This window comes from Crocodylus siamensis, chromosome 4 (assembly GCF_052110815.1).
Source record: "Crocodylus siamensis isolate JL-2025a chromosome 4, ASM5211081v1, whole genome shotgun sequence".
Lineage (NCBI taxonomy): Eukaryota > Metazoa > Chordata > Crocodylia > Crocodylidae > Crocodylus > Crocodylus siamensis.
Genome location: NC_143398.1, coordinates 205,218,786 through 205,246,477, shown reverse-complemented (window position 1 = coordinate 205,246,477; position 27,692 = coordinate 205,218,786). Strand labels below are relative to the sequence as shown.

The 27,692-nt window shown below is 40.9% G+C and overlaps 1 protein-coding gene across 1 annotated transcript; it reads left to right on the top strand.

Moving 5' to 3' along the window:
• Positions 1–2,685: 2,685 nt before the first annotated feature.
• Positions 2,686–27,692, top strand: CYBRD1 (cytochrome b reductase 1). The gene is made up of 4 exons (XM_090045475.1): positions 2,686–4,264; positions 13,815–14,023; positions 21,867–22,021; positions 22,222–27,692. Exons 1-4 carry the CDS (start codon positions 4,078–4,080, stop codon positions 22,502–22,504), a joined length of 834 nt encoding a protein of 277 aa, XP_089901601.1. The 5' UTR covers positions 2,686–4,077; the 3' UTR covers positions 22,505–27,692.

Genomic DNA, 27,692 nt, shown 5'->3' with positions numbered 1-27,692 from the left:
TGGGGTTTTTTTTGTTTTTTGTTTTTTACCTGTGTAAGGAGCCAAGATGTCTCAATTTTATACTCATTTTCAAGGTCCTCTCTGAAGTCATAAGGGCTAGAAAAAGTTTTTTGTTTTTTGTTTAAATGAAAATTGAAGCTGGATTTATGCACTAGTTTAAATAGAGCTGTCATTTCTGATCTGATTAAATTACATTGAAACAACCTATTTGTACAGAAACTTAGATTGATATAACAGTGATCTAAAACTGCAGACAAGCCTTTACATTTTGTAGCACAATATTGAAACAAAATGTCACTTACTCAATAGCCTCCATGGCCAGGGAATCTGCAGGATCCTGGAGTAAAAAACAGTATCTGCCAGATATTCTAAAACATTGATTCCACTGGGACTATGATTCAACCTGGTTTGTGGATGACACCAAATATATGCAGGGTGCAAGAAAGAGGTAATTAACCATGTTAGTTTGATGTCAGGTAGAAGGCAGATTAGATTTGTACCTTATAAACTAACTAAATCAGTGATGTACAAACTCTTGTTTGTAAGCAGCAACTTACTTCATCAGATGCAGACAGAAATATGCCATAGAATACAAAGTTTAATTTTCAAATAATCTTATTTCTCATGGTAACTATGTGTTGCTGGGTCTTCATCTGGTCTCTTGTTAACCTACTGAAATATTTTGGGCAACTGCAACTACTGTGTTTAATCTCACAGTTACATTTTGACCATCATTCTACTGGTTCCAGTTACTCTGTATAAACTTTACTGATATAAAAATGATCAACCACATTATTATCTGAGACTAACACTGATGTAAATACTAAAGCAGGGGTGGGCAATTATTTGGACTGGAGGGCCACTAAAGTTGTGGTGAATTATTGAGGGCTGGGGGTAGGGAAGAGTGCTGACCCAGCCTTGGCCCCCTCCCCCCCCCCCCCCCAATCACAGCTGTTTATGCTGTCCAGTGGTGGGGTGAAAGGGGGGAGCTGGAGAGAGATCAATTGATCCTGTCTGGACCTGGGCCCACCTACCCTGCACCCACCACTGAGAGCACTGGACAGAATGGGTAGGTGGGCAGGGTCTCTATGGAGACTGGCCTGGGACCCCTGGAGGCAAGGTGTGTTTGGCTGGTCAGATGGGATGGGGCTGTGGGCAGGCAGGGAGGGTGTCCAGGAGCAGGATGAGCCGAGATTGTAGGGTAGTGACAGCATGGGACCCCATCCCCATGCTATCATTGCCCTGCAATCCTGGTCCCGGTCCTGGCCCAGCCCACCTGTCCCAGTACCAGATGCCACCCTCCACTCATCCACAGCCTCATCCCATCTGCCCAGCCAAGTGTGCACTGCCTGTGGGCATCCCATACTGCTTTCCATGGAGACCCTGTCTGCCTGTTCTGGCCAGCACCCTCAGCACTGGGTGCAGGGTAGACAGGCTGGGGTGTTTGGGCAGTGGGGCTGGGACTAGCAGCAGTGGCAGAGACATTAGCAGCAGCAGCAGCAGCTGAAAAAAGCTGCTGCTGCCACAGGAGCTGCTGGCAAGCCAAGTCCAGCCACTGCCCAAGCCCACAGATTACAGTTCCTGGTGTGTTCAAGAGCCACAAGTGGGAATAGGGTGGGCTGAGCTCCACGCCAGGCAGTACCTCCACACTGGGCCAGGTGGGCCTGAGGGACCTGTTGCAGGCTGGATAAAATCACCAAGCAGGTTGCATCCAGCCTACAGGGTGTATTTTTCCCACTCCTATACTAAAACCAGTTTAACTTATGCACTGCAATATTACTGTATGATTTTAAAATAGGAGCCAAGTACTCAAAAACAAAAAACTCTTTGCACCTAGAGCGAGAAATGTAAACAGAGTTTAAATACTGGAGTTGGAATCTAGCCAGGACATCAGGTTTAATGCATCTGAAACATCTGTAACCTAAATATAGTCAGTCCTTAACTTAAAATGTTTTGAGTTGCAACCAATGGCACTTATGACATTTTATAAATTGACACCATTTTGACTTTATGAAGTCAGTTTTGACTTTACAACGCTTGATCCAATGCGATGACATGCCAGTGAACAAGTCTGCTGTGTTGCCCATTTCCCTGGAGAACATCTGTCCAAAGCTTCTTGGACAGTTTCTTTAAGAAAGCAGACAAGACTCCAGAAAAACTTGCAGGCAAGACTCCTGAGAAGACTCCAGCCAAGAGCCCTTCAAAAATTCCAGCAAAGTCTCCTCAAAGAAGTCCTTCCAAATCAGTATGATTGCTATTTACAATATTAATATATTAATGTAGCTATATTACTCATCTGTAATTGATTGAGTAAAAAATTCTGCATTATTTTTGGTGAAAATAGGGTATTGGGCCTTGGTTCAGGAACCAATCCCCCATTTATAACACTGTTCCTATGGGAAAATCAGCTCTGAGTTATGACGTTTCGACTTATGACACAATTGGTTCCTGAAAACTGCGTCTTAAGTCCCAGGACTGCCAGTGGTGGTGATGATGATGATGCAACCAACTTGAGTTTCAGTTTTGAATACGTTGAAGCATGTATGGAAACCATTTTATTGTCTTCTGCTGAAGTACTCATGGAAGTAAAGTTAAGTGTATTTGAATCCATTTTGGTAGACTATTGAATGATAACATACAGAATTTAGCCAGTGTATATTTATAAACTTCTAGAGTCCCTTATTTAAAAAAAAAAAAAAAAAGTCTAGATAATGCACTGCTTGGTATCACAAGGTCTTATGGGTTTACAAATCTTTATATCAGGGATTATACTATGAACTTTTGCTGCCATATCTTAATTTGCTAAGGGCAGAATGAGCCACCAAAAGCCCACGTTACAGATCCATTAATACAATTCCCAGTATAGCTTATTTTGCTTAGGCTGAGGAGGATGAAGGCTGGAATAAGCTATACCAACAAAAGCTCAGTTTTGTTGGCATAACCTGTGTCCACACTCAGAATGCTTTGCTAGTATCATATATCAGTATACTGCAGACCTGGCCTAAGTTCCTTAGTCAAGTCTGCTTCTTCCAAAAGTGACTTCAAGATGACATCACACATCTTCATTAACAAAGCCCCACAGCAGATGCACAGCTAACAGTGAAAAAAGGTTCCCAAATTAAACAAACTATATACACAGGACTGGTGCAGCTATTTTAGCTGGACTTTCATGAGGGTGCTGTTTTACTGTGTTTTCATATAACACAGTAAAAATCTATGCATTTTCCTGACTTAGAAAAGCTTGAGAGGAGGAAACTCTATGCTAAGGGTAGAGGTTTTACAGAGTGCAGGATTCTTCCCCGCCTTATGTGGCTTTATCTATACAACCCAAACTTGTATACAGCTCACACACCGCATACCCCTGCAGCCAGCTTCTAGGCTCTCTGAAATGACTCAGTCACTTGAAAATAAACTAAATTATCTGTCACCCCTTATGTTGAGCCTAACTCCCTATGACATTACTAAATACTTCTTCAAACAATCTGCCTGGGAGCCTCTGCCCGGACACTAACTAACATCTGCTTACTGATTTTGTAAACAGTGGCCTGACTTCTGGGAGTGCCCGGCTCCTACTCCTTCCTACACGAAAACAAATGGACGTGGCAGGGGATCAAGAGCTCCGAAATCCAGGCCCAGCAGGCGGGCTTCTTCGAGCACGCTTCCCCGTGCTGGCGCAGTTCCCGAGCGCGGGGATTGTTTCCAAGCCTGCCCCCGCGTCGTGTCTCCATCGGACACGCTTGTCTCCGTAGCGTGCCCCCGTAGCGTGTGCCCAGACCTCTGAGCTCGGGGCGCCTCTGCTGGGCTCCTGCCTCCCTCTCGGCTCCCCGAGCCCAGAGCAGAGTCCGATGGCCGGGGGGAGCGCAACGCCCCAGCCCCGCCCGCGGGGGAAGGCTGCCTGGCGCTGGCAAGGCTCCACCGTGGGGCTGGGCGGGGCATCGCTCCCTCCCCTCAAGGCCCTTCAGGACTCGTGTGGGTGAGGGGGCCCGGCGGGGCGGAGGCGGCCCTCGGCCAGAGTAACGGAAGCGGGTAGCGCTCGTGCCTCCCGCCCCCGGCCGGCCGGAGCATGGGGCGCTGAACATGGAGGGCTACCGACTCTTCCTGGCGCTGCTGGCGTCGGCGCTGCTGCTCGGCTTCCTCTCCGTGCTCTTCGCCCTCGTCTGGGTCTTCCACTACCGCGAGGGGCTCAGCTGGGACGGCGCCGAGGCCGAGTTCAACTGGCACCCGGTCCTCATCATCACCGGCTTCGTCTTCATCCAGGGGATCGGTGCGTACCGGCTGCCCGGCCGGCGCCTCCGCGGGTCCCGTCCCTGGCGCCCCGCTCCCCGCCCGTGGTCCCCCCGAGGCCCGGGGGCTGAGAGCGCTGTCCTTGGCCGGAGCCCCCGGGGCTGAGGGGAGCCGCCCCAGGCCCCGCGGTGGAGTAGCTCGGGCGGCGAGGGGCTTCCCCGGGTCCCGGTTGCGTCGCTGTCGGACTCGGGCCGCCTTCCCTGCGCTTCCTCGAAGTGCTTCCCAGGCCGCGTTGACCGCTGCTCCGCGCGAGTCGGAAAGGCAAGGCTCGCTGACTGGCTTGGCTTTCTGGGCTCAGTGTTACTGCCTCCAATGCTGGTGGCGGGTGGACGCAGCGAAGGAGGACTCGGCCTTGAGCTCGGCGGTATTTTGATGCCGTTTGGGAGCGGAGACGCGTTCGCTGCTTCTGTAAAGTTTTAAGCAACAGAGAAAGTGGTGGGGAAGCAACGGGTGAGGCTTCATCGTGGAGAAGTAGGGCTGGAAGGGACCTGCCCCCTCCCTATCCAAGCCGTCCTATACAATCCATAATCTAAACTCAGTCACCCCTAGCCCGACCCAAGACATAGCACCCTGACCTGCCTTAGGTAAAGCAGGGGAATCGTGGCAGCCAGTGCCCTGTAAGAGGTTGTTAATATAGGCTCAAGAGATCCTGGGGAGAGGCCCAAGCCCCTGCTACAGAGGAAAGCAACCTCTTTCCCCCACCCATTCTGCCTAGGGTAAAATTCCTTCCTGACCTCAAATGTAGCGATTGGTCTGACCCTAAGCAGAGGGGCAAGACCCTTTAGAAGGGAACCTCCAGCTTTGGTCCCAGCAGGAGCATTGGCAGGCCCCAGTCAGAATCCTCAGATTAAGATGGCTGTCCCTGTAATTGTATCTCAATTATGAAATGAATGGGAGAAATGGACAAAAAGAACAAGAGAACGGTTCCAAGGTGTGTTCCCACTGAAGTCAGTGGCAAAGTTCTTCTTGGGTTCAACAGGACCTGATTCCAGCTTCTCCATTAACAGTGCCTTAATAGTACAATAATGTAGAAGAAAAAAACCCAAACGGAAACCCAGGTTATTTTACCATTGACTTTGCTTTTTGTTCAGTGTTTAATTCATATTAGAGACTGAAGGAAGAATCAGTCTTTTCTTTGCAAGAATCTTGCAGTGTTTAAGTACACAAGTATATTTTGTGTACTTAAATTCATAATACCATGTTTGACCACTTTTAAATGCCAAAGCTTTTGTTTGGTTCATTGTTGAATGGCATTCCAGTTTCACCCAGCAAGCTCACCTGCTCAACATATGCACATTCCTGCTCTAGTAAAGGCAGTTAGATTACAGTTAGAGTAAAACTGATGGGGTGGATGGCTATCTAATAATAATAGGGACTTGTATGGTTTAAAAAATGAACAGAATTAATTCTTTTGGTGGGGAAAAATTGATATAAGTGATTTAAGTACAATTATATTTTTAAGTGATGTTTTCTAAGGTATTTTTAATGTAAATCACATGAAGTGCAATATTAGGGGCAATTAAACCTTCACAGAAGAATCTGTAAAAGTCCTATTTACTTCAAAAGGAGCTGAACCCTTCTGCACCATTAAACTAATAACTTTCATTTACAAAGAGAAAGTAGATGCATTTCCATAGAAAGTAGGGAAGGTTTTCTTCAGATCTTTCTCTTTTTTTTTCTCTCTCTCTCCTAATGGTTTAGTTTGCCCTTTTGCTGATAATCAGTGGTGTTATTTCAAGCAATATATACGCAAGGGATATTTTAAAAGTTAATGGAAGATCTCCACAGCTCAAAAGAAGGAAGCAGTTGTAAGATTATCTGTAAAACATAGTATAGATAACACATATTTTGTAGAGTTAATATTGTCAAACAACAGGTGCTGGCTATTTGTTATTTTAATAATTAATATATATTAAAAGTTCAGAAGACCAATTCAGCACTGCTCAACTAGTTTAAGTCTATAATTGGCCAGACAAAGCGTATGTTCCCAGTTTATTGGTCTTTTCAATCCTGCCATAACTCAAACATGACAAACTTAACATCTCACTTAGCAAAAAGAATTGTGTCAACTAATTTCTCTGTAGAGTAATAGCCTATAGACTTACGATAGAAGTAGTAAATCAAGAATAACAATACTGCACATATAAATCATTCTTACTAGTAAATCTCTCGCATTATTAAAAGTGGAATATAAGGAGTGTAAGACCTGTATCGGATTCAAAACAGAGCAAAGGTCTTCAAGACATTCTTAAGAATAGTTAGCTAGGCCTTGACGTAACTGATGAAAAATCATGGGAGGTTTGTTAATTATTTAACATAGCACAATAAAGGCCCCATTCTAATAAGCACGCAAGTTAAAATGAATCTCTAAATAACAACATATGCCAACACAGAAAAATAAAGGTGAAAAATAAAAAGAAGATAATGGAAGAGGTTAAACTAAATGAAAGTTTTTAAATATGTAAGAATCAAAATCCATTGAAATCACTCAAAAGATCCCATTGACACAGTGAGCTTTGGGTCCTGTGATAGGACATATAGCACTTTTTGTGTATGTAATTTAAAAGTAAGTTCAATCTTAAAGTAACTAATATCCTATTAGAAATGAATCTCCGATTACGTACAATTCTTGTTAAAATTAACTGTATGAGGCTGGAATGGGTATCTTAACAATCACAAACTCAGAATGAGCACATGTGGTTACTCACAACCAGTGAGAAAAGGAGAAGAGTTGTTATTGCTGATATGCAGAAAGTAGGGGAAACAGATGACAACAGCAGTATGGATTAAGAAGGTCAGATAGTGAGTTTGTGTACTGTATGTTAGCCAAATATTTGTGTATTAAATAACAATTATAAAGGGGACTATACAGGGACATGGTATTTTGCAAAATACTTGCACAAATGCTTTCCTCAACAAAAATAGGGGAAAAACATATGGGACAGAATCACTGTGCATGAGGCACAGGGACATTTTTTTTATTAGACTAAAATAGGAAGGCTTTGATAATAAAGTGGATTTTAAGCAGAGATTGAAGGAACAGAGATGTACTACTGTAGAATGTCAAAGAATTTACTAAAGGACTATTTAGAAAAACTGTCACAGTTGCAGTTTCTCTGTTCAGAATGGATGGACTGGCTTGGAGGCCTTTTATGGGACTGGAGGAAGAATGTATTCTTATTCTTGCTTATGTCCTATCACCTTTCAACTTATTCTGTAGGTATCACAATGTTGGGTATTAGTACCACTATCTGAACATAACAGAAAATAATTTAGGGCCTTTTGCCTCATGAAAGTCAAAGGGATGACAGGCCCATGATGATCTGAATATTATGGGCAAAATCTCAATTGGGCTTCCTTAATTTCACAAAACAGAGTACATCCATGTTTCATCATTCATAGTTTCATTTGCCATCGCAATATGGATAATAGTAAGGACACTTAAGGAGGTCTCAAAGCTGGGCTTTTAAATTAAGTCCAAAATTGGCCCCCCAGAGAAGAAACATAAATAATAAACTATTTCTGAACCCAAATGGTTTTACTTAATTTGCATATATAGAAAGATTATTGTAGTAAGTTAAGATAATACAGATGGGGAGACTAAGGAATCTTGGCACTTTTGAATAGCTACTAAACTCTTTGAATGCAAAGTACATATTCCCCAACCGGTCTATAACCAAATGGAAATTTTGCCCTTGTAGTTCAACTTGTAAAGTCTTGTAAGGGGATGCCCAAAGGTGAGTAACACCTTCCTTAATCTATTTTTTGTTAGCTTAATTTCTAAGCATTTTTAAATGTAACTTTCTGATTTATGAAGGGAACTCTGGCAGATCCAGAGAAATAGAAAAGCTTTATTTAATCAATAGGGAAGGTGAAATAAATCTTTCTATACAACTTTTCATTTAGGTACAGTAAATTTAAGCTCAGTGAAGGTCTGATGTCTCACTAAAAGGATCTGCCATTGCAATAAAAATGACTAATATAAAAAGTAATTCCTTAACAACATGGTGAAGTTAAATTAATCCCATATTACTAAGACATGAGGATACCTTGTATAACATTTGAAACATCAACATGGAAAATAGGTTGAAACAAAGCAACATCTTTTTCATTTCTTTTCCTTTTCTTTTCTTTTTTAGTGGCAAACTTTTGGAATTTGACATTTTTAGCTCTAATAAAATGTTGAGGTACTATTGCATCTGATGCAGTATTACTGTTGTTAATATTCTGTTTTCTCATGATCTAAACACATGACTGACATTCCAGAAACAAGTTACCTTTGATTTTTCATAATTGGTCTCCTGTCCTATAAGTCTAGTCAATCTTAGTTGTCAAACCAGATGCTGAACTAATAAATCTGCCTACAGCTACAGACAAGACTTTAAATTACTAGTACTGTATATTCACATGCAAGAACCTGATAATATTAGGAGTTGGTATAGTCCCTGCTATATTTTCCATTTTATTGGCTGTCAGCAGGAATGCTTCCAGTATTATATACTGATGTATAAAAACATAACATGCTGTCCAAGTGACCTCACTCATGTATACTCCACTGTGGCTGTATACAGACATTTCAGCCAGAAGTATGGGGGGTTAGATTGGGTTAAAAATGCTCCCCACCCCATCTGACTTAGCAATTAGATGCTGGGAGCCTGAGGTAAGGCAACTAGAGGGAGGGAAAGGGGCAGGAAGAACGAGGGGCATAGGTGGATAGGGAGGTTGGTGATGTCTGTGGAGAGAGCTTGGGGGATCAAGGGGCTAGTGGGGTTTGCATGGAGGCTTGGGTGGATTGGGAGGGCTAGCAGAATCTGTGGAGGGGGCTAGCAGAATCTGCAGGGGAACTAGGGGATTTGGGGGGGCAGCAGGAGATTGGGTGGGGAATGGCTGGATCAGACAGGCTCTTCAGTCCAGCAAAACCACTCGGGACCCCTCCCCCCCACCATTTCCTCTAATGCTGCCAAACTGCCTTCAATCTTGCAAATTGATCCTGGGGGTGGTTTTACCAGTATCTACTGGTTCCAGGAGCCTGACTGAAATAAATTGGGGTGGGAGAAGGGTGGACAGTTCTGTGGGGGGAGGCTGGTGGATTCATGGGGGTGTTTGGCAGGATCAGGGGGTCTCTCTCCCCACCACCAGAGGTTATTTTAGCCCCCCCAACCCTTCCTCATCTCCAGATGAACAACCCACCCCCGCAATCCCCACCTAACCCTCCCTCCCACCTGACTTGCTTCGATTGGCTCCCAGCACTGGCGAATACCAGTAAAACTAGCACTGGGAGTAGCCTGCAGGATCATGGGGTTTGGCAGGCTCTGTGGGGGTTAGCTGGCTAGCAGGGACAGGGATGTTCTGTCTGGTGGTGGAGGGAGGGGCTAAAAATAGCCTGGTACCAGTTGGGGTAGGGAAAGTGCAGCCCCGGGGCTAGGGCCACTGGCTGGGCTTTCCCAGCTCCAGGGCTCTGCTTGGAATGCATATAGATCAGTTTATCTGTACCTGATCTGACTTAGTGCACCTCTGATGTATGGTTACATTAGACTGGATTGGCCATTTTTGGACCCATCTAACCTTCCTAGAACTTCTCTACAGTTTGCATTTAGGTTGACCTAACTAGGGATCTAAGTGTAAGATCATGGGTGGATCTAACTAAATCCGGTGGCCATTTTTACTGTTGTCTAACCTCCCCTGATGTCCCTGAATGTCTGTATATACCCTGTTTTGCATAGCCACAGCAGGTCTAGGTTTGAATGCATGTTACTTCTATACCTCTTTTTTACATCTTTTGTGTATCTTTAAACAAAAGTAAAGGAAAAGAGGGAGTGATCTACTTGTTATGGGATTTATTGCTCATTTCAGTTTAAAGTCAAAGTGACTTTGACAGCCTCATGGCTTAAAGGATACCAACCAAAAAGCCCCCAAAAAACCAAAACATTGCTTTGAAAACTTTGTTGTCAAGAACAGGTAAATGTTATGCATAGCATAACAAAGTAGATTGTCTGTAACACAGTTCCACAGTAGCTTTTGCCTCTTATAGCATTTCCACACAGAAACATCCAAAGAAAAGTGCAGGGCATTAGGACCACATGCTATCTGGAAGTAATTAGAAACGAACACAACTCTTTAATCATCCACAGCTGGTCAACTTAACAAACTACATAGGCAATTTCTTAATAATAAAATGCTTAATACAGATGGATCCATAGTGAAACACAGTATCTGACAACTTTATCTTTAAGAAGGTTTGAAATTGGATTAAAATACTGTCTCTCTTACCCATATTACATTTTAAATATAAATATTTACAATTTGGGTAATATTTACATTTCTCTGAACCTTTTTAATTAATCAGTCTGGGGTTTGTAAATTGGGGTCCAAAACTGTGGCCCCAGACAGAAATTACCCACACAATTTTTCCAGAAAACTTTGGGAATTATTACATGTTAAAAAAGTATGTAATTTATTTTGTCTTGTTGGATAGTATTTGTAAGATTGATATTCTGAGTCATAGCTACATAATGTGGTTTGACTCTTATCAGGCAGTTTCAAAAGTAAGGTTGCCATCTTCGTCTATACTTTTTTGTACACCTCTCTTTTTTTTTTTTAACAAAAAGCTGCAAAATACCTCACTGTGCATACAGCATTTACTTTAAAAGGGCTTTTCATTCCCATGTTGTATTTCCCATCATATGTAGAAATGTCCCTTGATCTAAAACTTGCCTGTGTTCCAGGACATTCCATTTGTGAACAGAGTTTTCTTTGTCAATTTTTTTGTGAAATACTATGATTTTTGGCAAGTATTGCATCCAAGTGAAAGCCCTTGTGCATAAATATGACTAAAATTAATTTGTCATTATTAGTCACTCTGATATAAATATTAGTAAATATTTCCTTTATTATTTATTTCATTAAATATGTCCTTAAGAATGCTAAGGCTACAGACTAATAGTGGAGAAAGAGCATAAATGCAGTTTCTTTTACCAAGCATAACTTTTACCTTTCCGTTAGTCGAGAAGTATACTTTTTTTTGCTTTATATATACAAAGTAATATATTCGTACTTGCTCAAAGTAGGAACATTACTTACAACTAGGAATCCTGTAATTCTCTTGATTTAATATGCTTCATGTATATCTAGTTACTTTTATCTAACCATATCTGGATGCTAATTTATAGCCAGATATATTTAAAAAGGGCTTTATCAGTTAGGTCATTATTTAGAAAACTGTTGCTTTGTGTTGAAGGAACTATACCACTAAATATTTTGTCAATGTATTTTGTGTTAAAGCAATACATTTTAGATGATCTTGTCTTCTGTCTCTCTATTTCCTGGAGAGGAAATATCCTATACTCAGAATATTTATTTTTCTTGGTGAGCATTTAAGATAAAGCTATTCCATTTGACGGGTGCAGCTTGTCCTTTTTATATTTACTATGATTTGAGAGCTGACAGCTGTATGTAAAAGGGGTCAGTGCCAGAAAACATGACTAGTACTCAAAATACATCATATCTACACACTTGCATTGTAATTGGAGTGATTATCTGTTCCATTCAACCAATTTTGTTGGGAGTGGGCGTGGCAATTAAAAATTAGTATCTAATGGGAGAGGAATGCTTTTACATTTAGACAACTATATAATTTGTTAGCATTTTACAGCATTATGTATATGCAAAAGAATGTTGATCTAAGATTAAGTATGTACAGTTCAAATCAATGAACCCTTTAGTTTCTAAAAGCCAGATTTTTATTCCCTTACACTCAGTGAGCACATCTACACATGCTATTAATGCAACATAGGCTTACTGGGCAGTAAAATAATGCATAGTAAGTCTTCCCTGAGACCATGTCTACATGTGAACCCTGTTGGGAGCAAATCTGCTACCAACAGAGCAGCCCCATACAGGGTTGTTCCTGCCCTGCTTTGCCTCCCTGCAGCAGCCGGGGGAGCTCCAGGCTCCCCTGGGGTGCTAACCCAGTGGCTGGCAGGGGGCACAGGGGCCAGTCCCGATGAATACAGGGCCAGAAGAACTCTGCTGGCTGCAGCAGCAGCTGTTTCCCACCCCATACACATAAGAACCCCTCCTGATGTGCACAGGGCCAGGAGATAGCTACCACTTGAGACAGCAGAGCTCTCTCAGCCCTATGTTCATTGGGACACACAGATACCAAAGCCCCATACCCAGCAAGGCGCTCACCAGGAGCTGTTCCACTCCTGGGGCAGCTACCGGTGAGCCTTCCACTGGGCAGGGGGCTGGCTAGCATCTATCCCACTCCTGGGGCTGCTGCTGGTGAACCCTGTGCCCAGCAGGGCTTCCCTGCCCAGCAGGGGGCTGGCCAGGACTTGTTCCCAGGACCCGGCTTGTTCCCTGCCTAGCAAGGGGCTGGCTGAGACTTGCAGCCGGTGAGCCCCTTGCTGGGTAGGGATTCCCCACTAGGCACAGGTTTCACTGGCCACTGCTCCAGGAGTGGGACAGGTCCTGGCCAGCCCCACCCTGCTGGGTAGGGAATTTCTACCCAGCAGGGAGCTCACCAGCAGCTGCCCCACAAGTGGGACAGTTGCCAGCAAGCCTCTAGTTGAGGGGGGAAGCAGACTGCTCTTCAGTCCCAGCACTACCCAGCTCCCAGCTCCTATGGGGAGCTGGGGGCTGCACGGCTCTGGGATGGGGGGGGGCGCGTAGAGAGTGACCCTGTCCTAGCCCTGATCAGCTTTCAGCTCCTGAAGGGGGCCAGGTGCTGAGCACCACTAGGACTGGGGACTGACCTCTTCCCCAGTCTCCTGTGGCTCCTGCGGCTGTCCCTGCTGGTGTGACTGGTGTGGCTGACCGGAGCAAATTTACTTGCAGTCAGTGTCTACACAAGTGCTTCTGCGCAGTTAATCTAATACCTGTATTTACAGGTGCTAGCTGACTGCACAGTAGACTAATTTACTCTGCAGTAAATGCCATGCATGGGTAGACAATGATGCTTTACTGCCCAGTAGATTAGTCTGCTGTGTAGTAAAACGTCTCATGTAGATTCAGTCAGTGACTGGCATTTTACTCAGATATCAACAGGTCTGTTTAAGCAGATAATTGTGAAGTACAATGCTATTCAGAGTAGGAATATCAAAATCAGGCTCTTAAATTTTCCAAAAGATTAATTAATAAACTAATTAGGCTTTACTCCTGCAGATTAGGTAATCTGCAAAGGACCCTTACGCTCAGTAGAATCCTACACAGATAAGATTATTAAAGTAAGGCCTTAATTTGTACATGTAAATATTAAGCTATTTACTATTTTTTTTAAAAACATGTTCAGTCAGCACTCTGAAGGAAAAAGAATAATGTTTCTCTCCAAAGCTTATACTTTGGCCTAAATCATGTTTTGGGAGGTAGTAAGATTATATATAATGTGATGAAATTAAAACTTTTTTCTAGTTGACTTTCACAGTGTTGCGTGTCATTTATTCTGGAATAACGTGTATCATGCATGATTATTAACAGCAGCTAGAACAGTAAAATATTTTATTAAACCATGCTTTTTATTCCTTCCTCAGCTATTATTGTGTACAGATTGCCCTGGACCTGGAAATGCAGCAAACTCCTGATGAAATTCATCCATGCTGGGTTAAATACCATAGCTATGATTCTTGCAATTGTATCTCTTGTAGCTGTTTTTGATTTCCACAATGCCAAGAACATTCCCAACATGTATAGTCTGCACAGCTGGATTGGGCTGACTGCTGTTATACTTTATTCTCTCCAGGTCAGAATCTAATTTTATTTATAAACAGAGTATAAAAATTAAAGAATGTGTTTTATAATCCAAGCACAGTAGAATTCACTAATTTGCTTTAATTGCTGATAGGTTTATTCTGAAATATGGATTTTTTGCAAACTAACAACTAAACGTACACTGACAACTTTTTTATTTAAATTAATGTTGTAAATCCAAATGTATTTTGTTCATTTGCTTTGATGTATGTAGTATATCTATTCTACTTTATAATATACAAGTAAGTGTACTTTAATGTATATATGAAAGTATCTTGAGAATTAACTGCAGGCCCCTGATATGAAAACTGACAGGTAAAGGTCAAGAAGGTGATGATACCACTAATGTCTTGCCACTGCAATAATAGGGAATTAAATGTATGCTCAGAAGATCCTAGTAAAAGGACCATTACCTACACTACAGAAGGCAAAAACTACCCAAGTCATGCCAGTCTGACCTACTATTCCTTCCTGACCCCAGACTTGGCAGTCAGTATGACCACACACAAATGACCAACACCATCTAGCTAGGAATTCCAGCAGCAGCATCCCACCTCGGACAAAAAACCCACTAGCCTTAGCTGTGGCCGCTATTCCCAGGACCTCAGAAAAAAGTGAGGGAAACCCCCCCGAGAAACAAGTAGCATTCATGAGTGGAGGTAAGAAGGCAGGATATTAATCCTGGCCCTAACCAGTGACCAATGAACCCCTGAAAAATGTGGACTACCAAATATCTTCAACAATGCCCATGGCCACTGCAGAGGGAATCGGTGTACATAGGTCTCTTTGCTTTTGGTGTACAGGCAGTCCTCGGACTTGCGACACAATTGGTTCCTGAAAACCGTGTCTTAAGTTGAAACGTTGTAACTCGTAAGAAACGATGTTACAAATGGGGGATTGGTTCCTGAATCAAGGCCTGATACCCTATTTTCACCAAAAATAACCCAGAATTTTGTACTCAATCAATTCTAGATGAGTAATATAGCTACATTAATGTAATTATATTGTAAAGAGCAATTATATTGGTTTGGAAGGACTTCTTTGAGGTGACTTTGCTGGACTTTTTGAAAGGCTCTTATTTGGACTTTTTGAAGGGTTCTTGGCTGAAGTCTTCTCAGGAGTCTTGGCTGCAGGTTTTTCTGGAGTCTTGTCTGCTTTCTTAAAGAAAGTGTCCAAGGAATTTTGGACAGATGTTCTCAAGGGAGATGAGTGACACAGTGAACTTGTTTGCTGGCGTGGCGTCACATTGGATCAAGTGTTGTAAAGTCGAAACTGACGTCATAAAGTTGAAACAGGGTGTCAATTTATAAACATTGTAATTCAAAACGTTGCAAGTCAAGGACTGCCTGTACAATGGTTTGGTCTCTTGAGGGCTGAAATTATTAATTCTAACTAAAGTCAGTGAGATGTCTAGGTGAAATTTAATGGCATGTGATATGTGATCCTATTGGTCTTAACCTGTATGTGTAAACTGGTCTTACCCTCTTATGTGTAAGATGAAGTATGGAGATTGAAGTAATTTGGCAATACAGCAAGTAGAGATAATGATAGAAACAAAAATTTAGGATTTCTAGACTGCTGTTCTTATCATTGGATTAGACTACTAATAAGCAATGGACATGGGAAACCAACTTGTTGTAGAATTTATCTAATGCTTATTGCAGCATAGGTTCCCAGTTGTTTCACTAGGATACAGGGGCAGCAGTGACTTCCAGTTGCTGCTGTACCACTGGCACAATTGCAATTAAATGTAGCTGCCAATAGCAGACATTTTTTCACACTTTCCCCCAAATTGGCCCCTGGGATCATTGCCTTGGTTGCCTCACCCTAGTCACACCACTGAAGGCTCATGGCTAGGAACAGACATTATGCTTATCATGAGTTAAGCATGCATAAAGTGCTTTAAAGCTGTAACAGAACAGACACTTCAAAGCATTTTAAAAATGGCAGATCCTACTCTGTAAGTTTACACTTGATGGATGTGGTATCAGACTAAAGCACTTTAAGTTAGAGGCTATACCACATCCATTGTGAGTCAAGTTAGGTTGCATTCCCCCAGAATCCCAGGGGCCCCACAGCCCATGCTCATCTGCTTCAGGCAAGCACTGGCCCAGCCCTGACCCTGGGCTGTCATAAAGGAGACAGAAAAGGCTCTGTCTCCTCCCTGTGTAGCTGGGCAGAGGGGTGGGTAGGGGAATGGAGCCTCTGTTGCATGAATGTGGCCTAGCCCCATCAAGACTTGTGCCCCCACGCTTGGGAGGATCCGCATGGCAGAATGGCTCCGTTCCTCCAGGAGCTGAAGTTCTGCAGTGCTGGCTGCGCTGCTTTTTGCCATGCCAGGAACTGTGGCAGGGAGGTAGAAGAACAGAGCCCCCTTGCTGTGTAGATCCCCACCCACAAGCTTGTGGGCTCAGGTCTTCATGGAGGCCAGGCCAGGTCCATGCAGCAGAGGCTCTGTTCCCCCAGCTGCAGCCAGGAGCTCCTGACTGCACCACTTTTCACCCCATTGGTAACTATGGCTGGGAGGGGGGCAAAAGGAGCCTCTCTGCTGCATAGACCCAGCCTGGCTCTCACCAAGACCCAAGCCTACAAGCTTGGGTGAGGGATCTGCACAGCAGAGGCTCTGTTTAACCTCCTCCCCATCACAGTCCTTGGTGTGTTGAAAAGCCAAGCCAGGCAACCTTGTGCTGCAGGTCCTGGCTGCTGTTTTCAGGAGGCTCAGGGTAGGGCAGGGGGAGGGAGTCCCCCTGCTGTGAAGACCCCAATAGCTTGCTGACTGGGGTCTTGGGGAGGGCTGGGAAGAGTGGCAGCTCTGGCAGCCTCCTGGGAGTCATAGGGGAGTTGCCCCCACCTGCTGGCCTCAGCCAATGCAGTCAGCCACAAAGCCCTCTCCCACCAAACTGAATGTCTGTTCAGTTCACTCTCTCTGACTTAATAGCACTTTAAGTAAAGTGTGACAGTTAGCACTTCTGCCAGGGGCTTTTTGAATGTCTATACTTAACCTATATTATTCAAGAAGCACATCAGTAGCCCTTATTACAGCAGAATCATGTTTCTTATTTATAGATTATGATTTCTTATAGATTGTGATCTGCTTTTTTATGCTTTTGCTTTTATCCTCTGCATTGAAACATAACACTAGGATGACTCCGTTAACTCCTAGTTTATTGTTTTCAACTAAATGGTTAGTTTTAATAGCTGAACAGTATTTGATATTGATTAAAACTCTGACATAAAATATTTTGGATCAAAAGTAAATTACTTAATATGTTATTGCAGCTTTTAACATAGAATTTCCCTGTCTTGTACTCTTTAACAGTTGTTTGTGTCCACTTAATTAGGAATTACTCCAGCCAAACTGGTGGTTATCAAATAAATGATATAAGAAAATGGTTTAATTTTCCCCTTGATTATTTTTGTTGTTGTTGTTCATCCTTTCTGAGTGAATTTTGTATAACTGAAGACTTGTTTCATCAGTCCTTTTAGCTCTTTTAAAAACTGCTTTAATCGTAGTAAATATTTCTGGCAGTACTTTTTCATTCTATCCATCACTTAATTACTATAATTATCTACAGAAATATTCTTTTTCAGTAATTTTTTAAGCATTATCCTTTATGTCTAATAAACATCTCAATCTTCATCTCCCTTTATCTAGATTTTACAGCTTATCATTTTTAAAGATCTAGCCATTTTCTTATTTAAGACAACTCTGTTAAAATGGCAAAATGGCAGCCCGTTTATCTCCTGACACTATCCTTATCTTTAAGAATTTCTGCTTTATATCCCTGCTGTTCAAGAGAAACCAAATAAAAAAGTCATGGAGGAAAGAACAATAGAAGGAGATGAGAAACACAAGAATGGGAAGTGAGGAAGATGGCATAATTCCCAGATATTAAAAAAGGAAGTTAGAACTGCAGAGACTTAGAGTCAGTTTAAAAATCAAGACAGAACTAGAAATTGCACAATGTAAAAATTAGTTAAACTTATCCCCACTTTTTTAATCAGCCTTGGTCCAAAGCCATGTTTTTTTATTTAAATGAATGCTTGCACTTCTCTTAACTCCTACTTACTTTAGTGGGGCTCTGCACAGGTTTAGGGAGTTGCATTAAATTTGATCAAAATACAGAAACAAGGCCCAACTATAAACTAAATCAAAAGTAGTTCTATACCTTAACAAGACCAGATTTAAAATCTGTGTGACTTGTGCTGTCCACACTGGCTGGAATGTTACTGTCACTTCATGTGTCTTGCATAGAATGTATCTATTAATGCAACTCAAAATAGCACATTATTTATTAATATTACATTGCTGGCTCATGTTGAGTTTATGGCCTGTCATTAAACCCAGTTCCTTTTTGTCTGTGTTACTGACAAACCTATTCTGCATTTGTACATTTGTTGGGGTTTTTTCCTTCCCTGTGTGCAGCACTTTGTTTATCTATGTTGAATTTCATTTTGTTGTTGATAGCCCAGTTCTCCAGTTTATCTGGGTCTCTGAATCTCAGGCAAATCCCAGGACATCATTCTTCCCTTGTACTTGGCCTCGGTGAGGTCTCAGCTGGAGTACTGCATCCAGTTTTGGCCCCACAATTCAAAAAGCATGTGGAGAAGCTTGAGAGAGTCCAGACAAGAGCCATGCACATGATCAGAGATCAGGAAAACAGACCTCACAATGACAGGCTGAGATCTATGAGCGCAGGCTCAGGAGTGATCTGATGGCCACCTATAGGTTTAACCAGGGTGACCACCAGTACCTGGGGGAACATTTGCTCACCAGAGCACCCCAAGGGATGACAAGGTTGAACGGTTATAAACTCCTGCAAGACCATTTTAGGCTGGACATAAGGAAGAATTTCTTACTGTCCAAGCCCCCAAGGTTTGGAATACCCTGCCATCGGAGGTGGTTCAAGCACCTACACTGAACACCTTCAAGAGTAAATTGGATGCTTATCTTGCTGGGATCCTATGACCCCAGCTGACTTCCTGCCCTTTGGGCAGGGGGCTGGACTCATTGATCTTCTGAGGTCCCTTCCAGCCCTAATGTCTATGAAATCTATGAAAATGTTGCATTCCCTCCCCTAATTATCCTTTTGGTCTTCAAATACATACATTCACACTGGAGCCCTGAAAGGAGACACCTTTAGTTTTAAAACGCTAATGATGTCTTTGTTTACAAAGTACTCTGATTCATGCAAACAGAAAAGAAAATAATCAGTGTTCCTAATTGCAACACATACTGAAATAGAAACCATAGAAACTAAAGGGTGATGTTGTAACCATGATGGACATTTTGTGCCGAAAAGCTTGTCTAACATGCCTCCCAATTATATAGTTAGTCCTATAAAAGATATCACCAAAAAAAAAAATTGTGCTCTTGTAATAACTAAAGGCTATAGAAGCACTGGTGAAAAATAAAGCACATCAGTTAACAGAACAACAGAAAAAAAATCCCTTATCTTAATTTTAAATACACAGAGTTCATTCAGAAGCATGCCACAGACTAAGACATTAAAAGTAGCGGCACCTCATACTGGTCCTCTTTGGTCTAGGATTATTATTATGCCTTTGAAACATCTAACTTGTTCCTTCTTGAAAGACACTTTTGAGAGTTTTTCTTCAAAAAATTGCATTAATCCTTTGACTGTAGTTATTTTAGAGGTCCTGTGCTGACACTTTATTAAGGGACATCATTCCTTGCTTCGGAATCTTAACTGCTAGTTCTGAGTTATCTGAAGTCTAATATTAATATGAAGTATCTTGAGGTTTTTTAGGAAAGCCTGTAGTATGTTAAAAATATCCACATCTCACAGGCCTTTCTATGTAAAAATTGACACAAAGAATTCTCAGATTTTGTCTTTCTCATAAGATGCTTCTGATTCCCAGTGCCAGAATATTTGATTATGTATTTAGGAAGAAGATATAGATTTATTCTTACCGTGTTCTATGACCACAAATAATATTATTAATATTATTTTAAAGATGGAATGCAGACAGAAAGAGAAGGGTAACTTTTTAAAAAAGTCCAAAATAGGTACTTTTAAAAATGTTACCCTAAATGACATGCCTGAGGTCACACACACAAACACTGAACCCATATCTTCTGAGTTTCAGTTCATACCCTTTACCATGTGATTCTCTTCCACTGCCCAAAGTCACACAGAGAATCATCAGAACAAGGCAGGAGATGCGACTTTCTCCTTCTGAAACTATTCAGAGCAGGCACTGGATGGGGAGTATAGTCATTTAATTAAAGCACAGAATTGGGAGTCAGGTTTTGCCAATGTGAACCTAAGCGAGTACTTAACGTCTCAGTGACTTGCTTCCCTCTATAAAACTGGGATAATATTACTTTCCTAAAAGGGTTATTGTAAGTCTTAAGTCACCTAATGTTTGTAAAGCAATTTGAAACCCTCAAATGGAAAAGGCTTTCAAATTATAAAGTATTATTGTTCTTAATAGGCAAGACATTCAGCCACTGCCAGCAGTTTGGCATTTCTTTAAGCATTAATTTTAAAGAAGAACGTTTACTTTATCATAACGTTGTTTATTAATATTAATCTTTAAAAGAATGTCTGAACAGCTTGTATTTTTTAATAAAATTCTTAAGGAATGCTGATACAATAGTGTACCTGTGAGATGCTCTTGTTCTTACAGTTTCGGTACTGTAAGTTGGGCCCATTCAAACAAAATGTGTATTAAAAGGAAGCTGCAGAGTCATGCACATAGGAACAAGGAGTACATGCCATACCTGTAAAATAGAGGAATATTATCTTAGAAAACTTTCAAAAGCACTCAGGGGCTACAGTGAACAAGTAGTTTAATAGGGCCTCCCCCATGTGATACTATAGGCTAATATAATCCTTGAACGTATACATGGGAGAGTGAGAGAAAGGAGACAAGTTTGCCTCTAGCAGCTTTGGTGAGACTGATGCAGGAATATTGCATCCAGTTTGTCTACTTTTTAAAAAGAATGTTAAATAATTGGAGAGGGTGTAGAGAAGGGCCAGAGAAATTGTTTCAGAGCTGGAAAAATACCTTGCAGTGAGAAACTTAAGAGGTCAATCTGTTGAGTTGATTAAAAACGGGATGGAGAGGTGACTTGATTATGGTATGTAAGTGCCTTCATAGGGAGAAAATACCAGGCTCTTTAATCTAGCAAGAAAAGGCATGACAAGAACCAACTGCTGAAAGTTAAAGTGGGAGAAACTTAAAAATATCTGCCTTATTTCTAATTTAACAGTAGGAGTGATTAATCACTGGAATAAACCACCCAGCAAAATGGATTCTCTATTAATGCATTCAATCAAGACTAGCATCCTTGGAAGGTATGATTTAATAGAATACAAGGTACTGGGCTCACTACAGGTTAGCTGGGTAGAGTTCTAGGGGCTGTTTTATACAGGAGGCTAAACTAGTTGATCTAATAGTCCCTTTTGAGCTATAATTAAATTACAAATTTATGACTGGAAGAGAGGAAAACCAAAATTAAAGGGGCTGCTGTTAAATTAATAATCATTATTTTACTCCTTGATTGTGTTAACCATGCTACAGAATATTCAGAATGTGCTGTTGTACTGTGTGGTTGGGTTACTTTTCACCATTTCTACTCAATTTGGGCAATAATGCTAGACTGGTATATTATTAATCCATTTCATGGTCTTTTCCCCAGATATTGGCGAAAAGTAATATATTTGGGCTTCAAAGGTAAATATATTTCTAGTCCCAGTATGTTTGGGCCTAAGAAACTTAAAAAATGAACCTTGTGTATGGCTTTCTCATTGAAAAGTATCATTTTCTTTCATAACTTTAGGAGTGACTTTGTTTTCTTTATCTAGCTTGTTTTAGGTTTTGCTGTCTTTCTGCTGCCCTTTGCTCCAGTTTCTCTTCGAGCATCTCTTATGCCAATACATATTTATTCTGGTCTCCTCATCTTTGTAACAGTGATTGCAACTGCCTTCATGGGATTTACTGAGAAGCTTTTATTTGCTCTGTAAGTATCCTCATTTCATTTTTCTATTTGTTCATTAATTCATTCACTGAAACAATATCCTAACTTCATATACAACAATGCAATTTGGAATTAACTCATTGGTTTTCTTTTAATAACATGCATAATAATCTCTTTTGGGACAATTTTATGGTCAGTATTGTACCTGAAACACTTCTTTTCTTTCTTTTCTCCTCACAAAGGAAAAATTACAAAGCATCTCCACCAGAAGGAATTTTTGTCAACACTCTTGGTCTTCTGATTCTAATCTTCGGTGCTCTTGTTTTGTGGATGGCAACCAGACCCCAGTGGAAGCGCCCACCAGAACAGAATTCTAAACTTCAGCAACCCAATGGAGGCACAGAAGAATCAGCTATGACAGACTGCAGTAAGGCAGAGAAAGCGGATGTGGAGTTCAACAGTGAAGCAGCAGCAAGAAAGCGCAACCTCAAACTTGATGAGGCAGGGCAGCGGTCAACCATGTAAAGAAAGTATATAGAACAACTGTAATCTTACATTGATTTAAAAAGCTGATCTTATCTAGCTTTTAATTACATAAGGATATAAAGTTATTTAAAAAAAATCTTAGTGCTGTTCAGCTTTTCTGAACACTTATATGAGATGAAAAGGTCTTCAAATTCCAGTAAGACTTGTGTTTGTTAGGCTGTTCCTTATTATATAACTTTGTTACAAAAATGAGGACAGGAATTAAAAAAAAAGTGTTGAGTTCTGTGCTTTGAAAAGATTTAGAGTGCTTGGAATAGGGACTGAGTTTTTTAAAAAAAGGATATGAAGGAAAAATAATCACTTTTATCCCAAATCTTAATTTACTTAATGAACATACAGTTCGTTAGTTTCTTAGAAAAGTTGTTATGATTAAGCCCAAGTTCTGTGCTGACCTATACTCTGAATGGTGAAGAATAAGAGTTGCACCTGCATTTCAAAAGACAGAATTTGGCGGTTAGCATGTAATGACTATAAAGACAGTGTTTCACCTGTTTTAAGGGCCTGATGATGGAGTAGCCTTGATTAGCTCTGAAATCCATGGGAGTAGAGGTCACTGAGCACTTTGCAGAATTACACTATAAAAACTTCTGTCCCAAAAGAATGAATTTAGATAAAATAAGTTAAGCAGATATTTTACTTCTGGATTTATGAAATTCGCTTGCTTTAGATCAGCTTTCCGTTTAGATCGGGGCAGGCAAACTTTTGTAAACTGCAGACCAGAACAATCTGGCTCTGGTCCTCATCAGTGACAGAGGGGTTTCCCTGTACCCATGCCAGGGACAGACAGATGGGAACTGTGCCCATGCCGCCACTGCTTCTCCTAGCCCCCTACTTCCTGGCTGCGACATGGCCAGTGAGAAGCTGTGTCAAGAACAGGCATCTGCAAAATATGTCTGTGCTGCTGCTGCTTCTCCTCCTGTTCCTACCCTGGCACAATTGGAAGCTGCCTAGCCCCAGGGTAGCTCCCCATTGGCTGGAAACTGCCCAAGCTGTAGCTGGGTCTGGAGGAGAAATGGCAGCATCAGGATTGGGTGTAGTTGACAAGTGCCCAGTCTCCATGCAGCTCCCCCTCAGCTAGAAGCTGCACCTGTGCTACAGTCAGGAAGCAAGAGGATGGGAGAAGCAGCAATGGCATGGACACAGCTGCCCACTACCTGGCCCCAGGAGCAGGCAAAATCTCCCATGGTTGATGTACCACCAAAACCACCTGACCAATACTGGACCAAAGCCAGGAAGACAGGGAAAAGTATCAGCATCACAGGCACAGGTGGAAGCTTTCCAGCCTGGCACAGCCCCTTGCTACCCAGGCCCTGGGCAGGCACAGGCTTGGGCACAAGCTAACCCTCCAGTTCCCTGGGCTGGGTTGAGTCTGTGGGCTGAATGTTACTGACCCCTAATTTAGCCTATTCATCAACATTTAAACTGTTGACCAAAAAGTTAGGAACAGTGTCTATCTATCCTTAAATATACCTGCTTCTTACTGAAGACTAGGGCAATCACAAGTAGATATCCAGGGTAAGACTGGATTTGTTGTGAAGGTTATGTATATGCCTTTTTTTTCACTGCATAGGATTATAGAAATGATCTAATTCTACCCTTCCTTCATCAGAGGAGCTAAACACTCCTTATGGACTGTAAATAATAACATAATCTTTTAAAGCCCTGCTTTGCTTGGAAGAGGAAGATAAAGAGAGCAGTACAACATCCAGTCATTCAAACACCACACTAGAAGTCAGGAGATGGGCTTCTATTTCCAGCTCTGCCACTGACTCCATTTATTGTAGAGTGCACTCATATAAAGTAGCATAATGGAGAGATACATGAGCTAGCTTTAAACAGCAAGTTTACCTTGGGCTTTCTCTGCCAAGGAGCAGAGTAAACGAGTCTATATTGAGCTTCTTGTTGATGTGGTTAGGCCAACTGAAATAGCTACTTTAAAGTGTGTTCAGATACTTGTATAATACTTTCCAGCCATTTATGTGCCTTCAGTATAGACATACAGTTAGTCTTTAATCTAAGGCAAACCTTGTTCATAAATTGAAGATGTAAATATTGGTTATCTTAGTTAATTCATTTGTTTGTAAAGGCACTTTGCACTTCTATATAGCTCCTAGTAATCAGAGCATTAACACATATTATTCTCACCTAGATTTTCTTGTGAAGACAAAAATAAATACAGCTAGAAGAATGGAAAATATTATAATACACAGTATAATTATAGTGGATGCCTTTAATTGATTGCAAGTGTCTAAAGTGATTAGCCTTTTTATTATGACGTTTTTGTAATGGTTAAAAAGCAAGATGTTGTATTAGTATACCATAATTACTCCATATTTACCACTATTCATGTTGCAAAGGGTTTTAGACCCTACACCACTTTGTTTCTCTGAAGACCATTTTTCATTTTGATTTATTTTTCAACTTCTTGCAAACATTCAAACACATTAGGGTCCTTCAAATATTTAATCTTCCTAACGCAAAGCATTAGATTAGTATAAACAGTTTTGGTTATTTATTATTTTGGGCCTCTGCCGAGACGAATTATGGCAGATCCTGATCTTGGGGGTAACAACATTTAATCATTTGGTAACTACAGTACAAGAAAGCTATTATATTAATTCTTATGAAAACTTATTTGCAGTTCCATCTGGCTATTAAAGGCTACATCCTTCAATTATCTATGTGACTGAAATAGGTTAAACTTTTCATGTGTGGATAGCTGGTTGCCATATATTGCAATGCTGATGTTTTCTTTTACAAAATACATATGTTTAGGAGCTGAGCATTGCCTACACCAGAGGTGTCAAAGATATGGCCCAAAGACCAGATCTGTTTCAGGGAGCCTTGTCCTCTGGCTTACAGGGCATCCCATGGGGCTTGAAATTTGGTGGGAGGAACAATGGCAGTTGCAGCACTAGGAGCCAAAGCAAATGATGGCACGGCCACCAAATTTCTGGCCCTGTAGGCAGCTCTGCAGAAGAGATGGCATGGCTCCATGTTCCAGGCTTGGCCCACAGACTAGCCCCATGTCACCCACCTAGTTTGCAAACTGGGACCAGAATAGTTTAAACTCTCTTGTTCTACATGTTTGAATATAGAACTCCACTATAAGAAGGGGAAATACTTTGCCATTCTGTATTAGACCTCCAGTGCTGCTTTTTAGAATGGATGTTTTTAAAGTGTATGCTAGATATGTTAACACTTCCACAAAATTATCTGGATTCATTAAGAAAGAGACCTTGAAAAACTTTACTTTAAAATGAAAAGGGACTTTAGAGTATGGGAATGTTTGCTAAGGTGAGGAAAAAACTCTTGGTGTCAAAGTTGACTGTGACCAGTTTACATGCCTCTACTAGAGCTGTGCAAGTTACACATTAAAAAGGCAGGGTCACTACATCTTGCACAAAGTACTTAACTGCACAATCTTTCCTTGGGATCTTTTTCATAATCTGCTCAAACTGCTGTATGTATATGTTGAATCAGTGAGTACCTGATAACCTGGTTAAGACCCTTTAAAAGTTTGGTTGGAGGTGGGGTTGTGCTTGCTGTGGTGCAATATTAATACCTCTGAGGTGGTATTGTTCTGCTCATCCATAGAACAAATGCAACACAGGAAGCAGCAGTTAAAATGTCCATATATTGCCTTGCCATTATGTCTCAACCACCTGTAGAAATAAGTACAGTTCATTTTTATGCCCATTTGGTCTATGGCATACTGCTGAGGCTCTTGGTAACTGTGTGTGTGTGACAGTCACCTGTCCAGGAATTGGATGGGAATAAACTCTTATCAAAGGGTATATAACACAGTAACTCTTACTTTTTATAACAGTTCTGATTTGACCTGAACTAGAACAAGCAGCACATTGGTAAAAAGTTTTATGTTCTGTAACAGTGCCTTAAATCACTAATCATTATGCCCTTTATTTTTCTATTGCTAACTCTGTATTAATGATATGACTTTTCCCCCCCTTTCTATGAAACATTCTTGAAACTGATGGCAGAAAATGTCTTCAAATACAGCTGCTTCAAAGTTTTTCCCTCAGTCCTTGAACTTAAGGGATATAAGTCCTAAAAGGCAATGAAAAAATACCCCATCCTAATTATGAGTTATAGGCTATATTATACTGTATATTGGGCAGGTTAGCTTAGCACTTATTGAGTAACTTACTTATAATCAAGTAACTCCAGTTTTAAAAACACAGTCTCACCTTATTACCTACGGTCCAAATGATATTAGGATATTTCTAAGAACAGTTTAAGACACTCTAAGATTTGAAAAATCTTAAATCACATAAATTAACATATTCTTGTTCTGGAGGAAAAATGTGGCAAATAAGCTGAGTTACCTAAGTACAGTGTTATATGCAAAAGTAAGATTAAAATCTATAGCAACATGGAATTTAAAAGAAACATTTGCAATGAGAATTAAGACTCCTACTTCTTTCTTTGGGAGCTAGATGTTTAAAAACCTTTTTAAAAGGATGTGTTGCATAGCTTAGGCCCCAACTTTGGGTTCATATAAGAAAAATACAAAAAGTTACAAAACCTACTAGAAAGAGAAGAATTTAAGTTAACTGCAGTGAAAACAGGATGATTATTGACAGATCTGTTCTGCAGTTCTAGACACTGAAAGAGGACAGCATTTTATACCTGGATAAATGAAACTGAACCAAAAGTAACAGAGACTATTAATCTCACTGCTCTGAATGGAAAGCCGATAAAAGCATAAGCAATGCAAGATTAGATTTTTAAAGATCATTTCTATTTTGAATAACTGAATAGATAGCAAATTTTATACAAAAATGGTAACTTGAGCCAAACCAAATTGAATATATAATAACTATGTATAATTTTCTTACTACATACAACTAAGGTAATTGAATATAAGATTGTGTAGTTTAAAAAAAAAAAAAAAAGATCAATAATGTACATGCAAATTATAACCCAAGTTCTTGGTAAGAGACTAAAGGATATTGCCAAAATAGTTTTTGTTTCAGAAGAGTTTGTCCTCTGCATCAGCTTATTCATTTTTAAGGAGCTGAAAAAATATTTGTATGTTTTATACCTTGTATTGCTTGTTTGTAGAAGAAAACAAATGTTTTTATTACAGTGTCAATTTTCCTTACTCTTTTTTTTGTATGTTAATAAAACCTATTTTTGAAGCTTA